The sequence below is a fragment of the Carlito syrichta genome, unplaced genomic scaffold (assembly GCF_000164805.1).
Source record: "Carlito syrichta isolate Samal-C Ts95f unplaced genomic scaffold, Tarsius_syrichta-2.0.1 Scaffold308141, whole genome shotgun sequence".
NCBI lineage: Eukaryota > Metazoa > Chordata > Mammalia > Primates > Tarsiidae > Carlito > Carlito syrichta.
The window spans coordinates 61,236-71,027 of NW_007252237.1; the positions used below are offsets into that span (position 1 = coordinate 61,236).

The 9,792-nt window shown below is 56.8% G+C and overlaps 1 protein-coding gene across 1 annotated transcript in view; it reads right to left on the reverse strand.

The window, feature by feature from the left end:
• ZNF185 (zinc finger protein 185 with LIM domain) overlaps positions 1-5,875 on the reverse strand; it is a 53,684-nt gene extending 47,809 nt beyond the window's left edge. The window contains exons 1-9 of the mRNA XM_008065045.2: positions 5,778-5,875; positions 5,489-5,612; positions 5,272-5,337; positions 3,250-3,288; positions 3,083-3,160; positions 2,484-2,573; positions 1,734-1,820; positions 624-707; positions 303-341 (exon numbers count right to left, since the gene is read on the reverse strand). Coding sequence (XP_008063236.1) covers positions 303-341; positions 624-707; positions 1,734-1,820; positions 2,484-2,573; positions 3,083-3,160; positions 3,250-3,288; positions 5,272-5,337; positions 5,489-5,612; positions 5,778-5,811 — 641 coding nt within the window. The 5' untranslated portion in view covers positions 5,812-5,875. The remainder of the gene's footprint in view (positions 1-302; positions 342-623; positions 708-1,733; positions 1,821-2,483; positions 2,574-3,082; positions 3,161-3,249; positions 3,289-5,271; positions 5,338-5,488; positions 5,613-5,777) is intronic.
• Positions 5,876-9,792: the final 3,917 nt, after the last annotated feature.

Sequence of the window (9,792 nt, forward strand, 5' to 3'; positions counted from 1 at the left end):
AAAAAAAAAAAAAAAAAGCCCAGAGGGCCTTGGACACACTACAGCTCCATCTTGGGTCAGGTCACGCTGGATTTGTCATTGGCAAATGGAAGAACACAGCCACGTGTGCTACCACAGTCATTCAGGTATTCACCTGGCTTCTAGACAGAAGCCACCAGCCCCTCCCAACTCCCCCTGTGCAGTAACAGCAGAATCCCCACCAACATGTCCCCTCTCCCTAGAGGCCACACTCCTCCCCTGCCAACAGGAGGCCTTCCGGTGGCCAGCAACAGGCTTCCAAGGCTTCCTTCCGTGACACTTGCCTTTTTGCAATAAATGGCGCCTGCGTCTCCTGGGTAGGGCTGCTGCAAAAGAAGCAAAAAGGTGACATGCTGGGCGGAGCCCGTGGACAGGTGACATCATGACCGACCATGCTGCCCCAGAGGGTCCTGGGCCTCTCTCCCATCTCCAGCACTCGGCCAGCCCTATGAGGAGCAGTCAGACTCCTCCGTTTTCTAGGAAATGTGTCTGAGAATCTGAGCAGGTCTAGTGAGAAAAGCCCTCGAGGTGATGTCTCTACCCACTCTTTCATCTGCCAGAGGAAGACTGGAACCCCAAGGCCACAGCCACGTGGCACCACTCACCCAGTGCTCTTCTTGGCCGCCGACAAGACGTAGGAGTGCTCCCGGGGAGCTGTCTTCCTCAGCAGGCTGCTAGCAGCCTCTGACCTGGGGTGGCACAGGTGGGGGAGCACTTGATGGGTGCCAAGCTGGACACGCTCCACCAGCCTAGCCTGGGATAGACTTGGATGACACAGGGCCACCCCAGGGAGGTGAGGGGAGAAAGCAGATTTGCACCTCCTCCAGGGACTATTCAAAGGGAAGGGCAGCCACATTCATCGAATGTGCAGGGGGTACCGGCCCTGCCCCATATGCCGACATGCCCGTTGGCTCACTGATTGACTCCACCCAGTTAAGTAGGCGCCAGTATCCTCTGTGATTTACAGGTGAGGAAACTGAGCCAAGGAGCTCTTGTGATGTGCCCGAGAGCACTCACATAGCAGATAAGTCAACAGATGTGGGACTGGGGTAAGTAAGGCTGAGCCCAGGGAGGGGCGGGCTTTATTTCCTCAGGGCCTAGCTGCCACCCAGGACCCAAGCCAAAGGCATACCAAAGGCACTCAGCAATCCCTCTCTGTCACAGCTCACTGGCATTGGGTGGTGTGAGGTCACTCCCCTTGGGCAGAGAGTGGGGAAGGGGGAAGGGGTGACTGGCGGGCCTTTCATCCCTTAGGGTCCAGGGAACTTGGCTTGCCTGTGTGGATGGAAGGCAGTTTGGCGCAAAACTCGGGGGGAATCTCAGTGGCATGGGGCACACCCCCACTGCTGCCCACACTCGGGTCTCAGTTTGGGGCAAGGTGCCTTCGGAAATGTGGAATGCACTCATGCCCCCCAGACACGCACCCAACTCTGCACATCTGTGTCCAGTTTTCTCGGGACCCTTCCTCATGGACTGGTATCCAGCCCTGAAGAGCCAACACGAAGCTTCTCTCTAGCCTGCATCACCTGGGCTCCCCCATAGAAGGTTCTTAAGAGGCCTCCTTAGCTGGCCCAGCACTGAGCGGGTGGTTCTGGGACTCTCGGAATTACATCTGTCACTCCACAGGTTGTTCCACAGCACCGCTGGTGGCCTGCATGGTGTGCGAAGACTCAGGCCCCTGCCCTGCCTCCTGGGATATGCAGAGGTCACCTTACCTACGTTTCTGCTCATCCAAAGAGAAGGACACCTCCTCTTCCTCCGTGTCCCCTGATGTCGAGCTGCACCTGATGTTGTAGGGTGCCCTGGGGGAAGAGAGATGGTAGCTTGGCTTACCGACTTCCAACCATGACACTGCATGCTGCTGTCGCTGCCTTTAGGCCTTTGCTGTCCCTCAAGATCCAGCTCAAGCCTCTCCCCATCCCAGAGAGACTTCCCAGCTGCTCCATGTCACTGGATGATGGGAACAAGGGATAAACAATAGAAAAATGTGGGGCCCCTGGGAACTATAGGCACAACTCTCACCTCTGTCCAGAACCCCCTTCCCCGGGGGCCTCTCCAAGGTTTCTATCCAAGAAGCAGCTCTGATGAAGGCACCAAATGCCCATAACCGACAGCAGCATCCTGAGTGTCCCCAGGGCCCAGTGGGATACAGGGGCACCCCCAGGAAACACAGCCAGCCAGCAGCGGCCCCAAGGCCGCGACCCACAACCCATTCTCCAGATCCACAGGGGGACCCTTCTACAAGCTTCCTGCAGTTCCAGCTCTGCCTCAGATCAGAAGGGCAAAGTGGAGGGCCATCCAATTTCCTGGAATTGTCACCGCAACTGGCAGGGGGTGTCAGGCTGGCAAGACCAGCTCTCCCTGGGCCGCGCTGGGTGCAAGGAGCCAGTTGCCTTCAGTGGGCCCAGAGTTTCGGATCCCTTCTTGAGGGGAGAATCGGGCAGGGCCTAGCATTGCATACTTACAGTTTCTTATAATCCTCAGTGGTCATCTTGTAGCCAGAGAAGGAGGACCGGGGAGGACCAGTGCTAGCTGTTCTCACGAGCCCGGCAGCACTAGACAGGCGAGAAGTGTCCATGTGCCCTCCTCCAGAGTTGCGCACACCATCCAGCAGTCGTGTGACGGGGGACCAGGAGCTGTGGGGAACCTTTCCCCATGGCATCCCGCCCTGCCACACACCCAGAACTGTGCTTCCCGTCTCCCAGTCTCCTTGGCCTTCCCTGTCCGATGGAGCCCTGGGTTCGGCCTGACTCCAGGGTGCTTGACCGAGTATGCCAACTCAGTTCGCTTAATGCCATCCAAGTCTCCTGCACCTCTTGTCCTACTGGCCAGTGCCATTCAAGGACTGACCCCAAGGCATGGGGACTATTAGTGGCCCAGGGCCTCCCAGAGGTCCATACATCCACCTGGGGTTGCCACCCCCACCCAACCCATCTCCTCGGGCCACCTCACACTTCTCCAGCATTCTGCCCTACACAGAGAGTTGCCACTCTCTCTGCTGTGATCCCAGACCAAGCCCTCACATCTCCCCAGCAGCCGCCTGGCTAACGCCCTGTGGACACACCTTTTTGGAGCTCCGTTGGCCTTGGGGAAGGGTTGCTGGGGCTGGGATGAGCTGTCTATGGGCTTGGTGAACACCCCCCTGAAAGAGAGCCCAGAAAATGCTGGTGAGCCTCTCAGGAGGGGCTGGAGGGGAAAGAGGGCAGTAGGCAGGGTCCTTCGGTCACTTACCGGATGATGTAGCCAGTGGGCGCTCTCGTGCCTGAAGGCCTGCCAAGGGAAGGAGGGATGGTGTCAAGAGAAGCTGTGCTGGAGGGCTGAGGCCGCCCCCACTTTTTCTTGCCTCAACCACAGCAAAAGGGATTGGTTGGCAGGTGTCCAAGTGTGGCAGAAATGAGGGGAGCCAGCCACCCTGTACTCCTAGCCAGGCGCCTGCTTGGCTCTGCCTGTTTCCTTCATGGCCCTACAGGAAAAGTGCCCAAGGCCTTTTCCTCACAGCAGGTGCCCAGGAAGGTACGTGAATGACCCCTCCAAAGTCAGGCTTCTCCCTGGCCGACCAGGCTTGGTGCTCCCCTGAAGTTTTCCCCCAACAACCTGGGCCTGACCTGACTCCTGCATCCCAGCCTCATCCAGATAGGCACATGATGGCTTGAGGGGTGAGTCAGACACCCGCCAGCCAAGGTCAGGTTCCCCTTCCCATCCCACTCCCCAGGGTCTTCCTTTCTCTGGCTCCTTGGATGTCCATATCATAAGTCTTGCTAGAAGTCTGAGACCAGGCCAGGCTCGGTGGTTCAGCCTGTAATCTCAGCACTTTGGGAGGCCAAGGTAAGTGGACTGCCTGAGTCCGCAAGTTCAAGGCCCACCCTGGCAACTTGGCGAGACCTCATCTCCACAATAAATCAAAAAATCAGCCGGGCGTGGTAGCGCATGCCTGTAATTCCGGCTACTCGGAAGGCTGAGGCGGAAGGATCGCCGGAGCCCAGCAGGTCGAGGCTGCGGTGGCCGGGAGCGGCCACTGCACTCCAGTCTGGGCGACAGAGTGAGACTCCGACTCAAAAAATCTTCCTTATACTGGGTCAGGGGCCAAGGACTCAGAGCAAACTGCCCCTCGGTTCACCAATAGGGACCTTTGGTCTGGAGCAGTGGGGTTCGGTCTAAGGGCAACACGGGGCCCCAGCAGTCTCCACCCCCACATAAAGTCCTTCACAGGCGACAGCCTCTCAGAGATGAACAAGTTGCAAGCACTCTTGGAGTGGCCCATCTTTTGTCTTGGGCTCTTTGTTTGGGTCGTGCCTGTGTCCCCTGCTGGGAAGTCAGTTCCCTGAGGACAGTGTCCACTCCTGTATCCTCTGTGCCAGCACTGGACCTGGCAGAGAGTGGGCACAGTCATTGAGGGATGACAGGACCTCCCTTCTAGCGGCTACCGCTGCCTCTGCCACTACCTGAGAAGTTACCCGCCAGCTGTTTGGAGACTGCCTGAATTCTCAGCTCCCATCTTTCAGAAGCAGTTCCTTCAGATGCCAGCAGAGTGTGTTCATGCCTCAAAGACCCCTGGACACTGATGTGAAAAAAATCCTCAGAATAGACAGGCCAGTCCCCTTGGGCAGCTGCCAAAACATATCGTCGTGAACTTGGGAGACAGCTGGAGCCAACTTGTCACTCTCCCCTGGCACGCTGATTCCCAAGTACACTCATCAACCAGGACCACCTGCAGGAGTGAGTCACTGTGACTCTAGGAGCTGCCCATAACCCCCAGCACCTTAGAGATGGTCTCATTCCTTGCAGTGGAGAGAAGGGGTTGAGAAGAACAGCCTTCTTTTTCATGACAATTTCCATCCCAATGAATAGCTGGAGCCACGGAGACCCAGCAGGGGAGTCGGAGTCGGAAGCCCCAGGATCACAGCAAGGCCAGGGCCTAGACCCAGTGATGCCTACACTCCCTTTTCCAAGAGGGAAACAGAGCGAGAAAGTCCATCCTTCCTGTGGGTTTCATATGCTTATTTTTCTTTTAATTATTTATTTTTTGTCGAGACAGAGTCTCACTATGTTGCCCAAGCTGTCCTCCTGCCTCCCAAGGCGGGGAATACAGGCATGCGCCACCACACCCGGCCTTTTCAGAGACTTTCAAATGACTCACTGCAGACCTCTCATGCCCCCTGTGGACTGCCCACCTCTCCCTGCTGCAGGGCTGGCCCTATGTTTCAGGGCAGTCCCTGGGGCCCACCTACCGGCCACCTGAGTTCCATGTCTTACCTGGCCTTTGGGACCTCCCCAGCTGATGAAAAGGATATGGCACGACTGCGGCCCTTGGGCAGCTCTCTGGGAAAAGAGAAAGGAAAGCAGGGTGGCCTCGTCTCCTCCTGCTTTCGCGGCCTGTGGTCATATTCCCGCTCCGACCTTGCTGGTGCCTGTCCCATGCTGCGCCCTCCCCTCCGCCCATGGCAGTGGCCCTTGGGCCTTGTGGACCTACATGGAGCGGCCCTCCGACTCATCCTGCTTGGTGATCCAGCTCTTGTCCCCTTTCAGCGTGGTTCGCACTTTCATTTGCTTGAGGACGTTATTACGTTCTTCCTCACCTGGTGGCAGAGGCTTCCCTGTCGAGAGTCGGGCCAAACCTCCTCAGAAGGGGACCCCAGCACCCTCCACCACACCCCACCCTCCCAATGAGGCTCTCCCTTTGTTGCTCCCGGTGCTTGTGGCGCTTGGGGGTGGGCGCAGGCCTGGAAGGAGGCAGCTCCCAAGTGGAGTCTGGGTCTCACCTTTGGTGCCGTCTCCCAGAGCTGAGATACTCATGGTGACTGGTTTGCAGGTGGCTTCTCAGAGGATTCCACAGGGCTGCTGGAGACAATGGCAAGCACTTGTTGGTCACTTCACCCATTTGTAACAGCTAGGGGGCCACCATGTGCTCCCTGGCACACCAAGCTCATCTGGACTTTGCCTTGGGCGTGGGAGTGGCAAGAGGTGGTAGCAGTCTGGCTATGGACAGAGGCCAGGGAGCAAAGCCACTGCCTGGGGACAGAGTCACCTGTCTACCCAGAGTGGCAGCCCTGGAGAATGTGGAATTCGGAGGCTTCCAGGGACTATCTGTTCAGGGTGATTTTATTTTATTTTATTTTTTGAGTTGGAGTCTCACTCTGTCACCCAGACTGGAGTGCAGTGGCCGCTCCCGGCCACCGCAGCCTCGACCTGCTGGGCTCCGTCGATCCTTCCACCTCAGCCTTCCGAGTAGCTGGAACTACAGGCACGCGCTACCCTGCCCGGCTGATTTTTGGATTTATTGTAGAGATGAGGTCTTGCCAAGTTGCCCAGGCAGTTCTTGAACCCGCGGGCTCAAGCAATCCACTCACCTCGGCCTCCCAAATCGCGGGATTACAGGCTGAGCCACCGAGCCCGGCCAGGGTGATTTCTGATAAGGACAGAACATGAACCCTCTTACAGAGCACTAGCAACCAGGCTGCAAGCAGAGACTGTGGAGACAGAGCTGGCAGCCAGGGAGCCTCTGCAGTGCCACCTTCAGGGCAGGCTGGTGGCCTGGGGAAGGGGTGGGGTGGGGGATCAGCAGCTTTGTGGTCAGACCATTTTCACCCCTTAGTAGTTGCCTGACAGGCCTTGGGCAGGTCGACTAAACTCTCTGGGCTGCCTCAGTTTTCTCATGTGTAAGATGGTAGTGAAAAACGTCTACCTTTCACGATTGCTGTAAGGACAATGCACCAATGTTCCTGCAAGTGCCTGGCACCACCTGGCCAGGAGCCAAGGAGCAGTGACTCTCAGCCAGTCTCTGCTGGGAGAAAGGCAGTCGGTGGTCGCCAGTCAGCACAAGAGTGGTCTGGGGTGTGCAGCCCCATCTCGTTCTGGGATTGGGCCCACTTAGGGTCCTAGTGCCAGCTCCTAGCAGCCCTTGGGGACCAGGCGAGGGTGGTTTCTGGTCTACACGTGCCTCATGTTCTGCCTTTTCTCTTTCCCTCTGTCTTCTGGCCCTGCCCTCCCCCTTCCTCTCCCCTCCGGCTTGCAGGAGGGCTAAGCTGTGGTGGTCTCTGAAGACCATCGGCCCAGAGGCGGGGCTGGGCCAAGGAAGCCAGCTCTCCATGCTGTGAGCATCCCAGAGCTGCAGGGAAACGGAAGACCCAGGCTGTGGGTCTGGTCTGGTCACTGCCATGAGTGGCTACAGCCAAGCCCTCGGGCCTCAAGACAGGGCCAGGGAGCTCAGGCATGTGGGCATGACACGAAGCAGTGCCCATTCCCACTGCGGCAGCCTCCCTCTCCAGGGCCCACCATTCCCTAGGCTAGACTCTGACCAGCTTGGCACTGCTGCCTACTGGCAGGGCCCGGACGTGTTTCCGTGGAGGTCGGGGCACAGTAAAATGGGCAGGGCCAGGGGTGAAAGCAAACCAAATTCACCACGTCAGCAAGGGCTGGGTCTTCCATAAACTGTACTGAACGAGCAGCCCAGGCGGCCCAGGCCCGCTGCATGCCAGGAATGGCACCTCATCACTGTGAACGGGGCTCCACGTGTCCAGCACTGTACCAAGGCTGCCACGTCATAGTTCTGTTGAGTGGTGCTCATTCTGCAGGTGATTCTAAGACCGCATGAGCCCAACTGTCCCCATCCTAGTGGCTTTAGAGTGCCCCCATTAGCAAGTATGACCTCTCGGGTTTGTCCACAGGACTGGTTGTGCCCATGAACCCTGTCAGAGGAGGATGTCCTCCTACTACTTGGTCTTTAGGCTGCTTCGAACCTTGCTAGGTCACACTTGATGGCGTCACTCATTTTGTCTGGGCACATGAAAGACATCCTCGTTTTCAAGGCCTCAGGGACCAAACATGAATGTGGCAAGCTGCTCATCCACAGCGCTGGGAGTGGACTCCATCCCAGGCCTGGTACCAACCCAGAGACTCAGCAGTCCCCCTTGACAAGCCCAATGGCCATGTTGCCTAGTTTCCTGCCAAGTGAGAACCAAATAAGCCACTCCCAGAGTCAAGATGGATCCGAGTCAGAAGCCACAGGGTTTACTATTCCGCCTCCCAGACAGCGACCAGGTCTGGTGCTTTTGCATTTCTCCTTTCCCTCAGACCTGGCAGCGTTTCACAAGTCAAATTTCTTTTTTGATGGGACAATAAATCTCAACGACTCAGGAAGATCTCTGCCAAAGTCAAGTCTTTCCATAGGACACAGAGAGAGGCAGCTCTTTGGGATGAAGAGCCTTGAATGGGATGAGTCTGTGTCCCAGCTGGAGAGCTAGCTGCTCCCTCCCGGAGCCTTGGTCTGGCCATGATCACTTGGGACCTCCCCAGTTCCACATAATTCCACTTGGCCACATGGGCCCTGGATTCTCAGTAGGTGCCTGAGGGTTCCCTGTTGCTTCTATGACTGGGTCAAGCTCACCAGTCCCCTGACAGCTGCTTTCTCCCCAGTGTCAACACTGTGTGCCTCAGAGCCTCTGGAAGGTGGCCCTGGAAGGTGGCCCTGCCAAGGAAATGCCAAAGGGCTTATGCTGATCCCCCACCTGGAATGCCCTCCCTACTCCCGCTGAGCTAAGCCCTGTGTCTCCTTCAGGGCCTGGCACGTCCAGGTCAGCCTTGCTCTTTTTTTTTTTTTTTTGAGTTGGAGTCTCACTCCGTCACCCAGACTGGAGTGCAGTGGCCGCTCCCGGCCACCGCAGCCTCGACCTGCTGGGCTCCGGCGATCCTTCCGCCTCAGCCTCCCAAGTAGCTGGAAATACAGGCGCGTGCTACCACACCCGGCTCATTTTTTTAAATTTATTGTGGAGATGAGTTGCCCACCAAGTTGCCCAGGGGGGTCTCGAACCCGCGGGCTCAGGCAATTCACTCACCTTGGCCTCCCAAAGCGCTGGGATTACAGGCTGAGCCACCGAGCCCGGCCCAACCTTGCTCTTACTAGCCGCTCCCCTCCCCTCACCCCCACACTCAGGCACAGACCTGTGCACCCAAGTCTTCCAGACAAGCCCCATCACTCTCCCTTCTTCAATAAAGACAGGGCCCAGGCACCCCATGACTACTGCACTGACTACGTATCCTGGGACCCAGGTCCCTCCCAGACCTACTATCCCCATTCCTTGTCTGGTCCTCCACAGAGAGCAAGGCAGAATGTCCCTTCACTCCACGGAGCTGGGAAGACCCTCGCTGCAGATATGAGCATCCTTAGAGGATGTGAGATAGACGCCTCTGGGAGGGGATTCCTGGACGACACTCATGTGCTGTTGCTGGGGGAGGTAAACAGGGCATCTTTCATGCAGGACAAATCTCTGTACGTATCAAAAGCTGTAAGGGCAAGCCAGTTGATCCAGCAGTTCCCCTCACGGCAAACCAGTCTGAGAAAGACGCTGCACACACCGGACAAAATATATACAAGCAGGAGTCACATCAGAGTCGGGTATGATGTTGAGCATTCTGTAATAATCTAAATGCCTAACAGTGGTATTTAAGCATACTATGTGTCACCCACTGAAGCAAATATTATTCAGCTATGACAAATGATTTGGAGATATGTGGTCTTGAACATGCCTTCATGTACAGTGTGATTTCCACACATCACTAAGTGGAAAGTAGCTCGTGAAACAGGTTGTGTAGGATGGTGTCACTTAAGTCAACACACATTCACATAGAAATACACAGGGAAATTGCCTGAGCCCACGGGATAGAGGCCCGCCTGGGCAACTTGGCGAGCCCTCATCTCTACAATAAATCAAAAAATTCGCCGGGCGTGGTAGCGCGCGCCTGTAGTTCCAGCTACTTGGAAGGCTGAGGCAGAAGGAT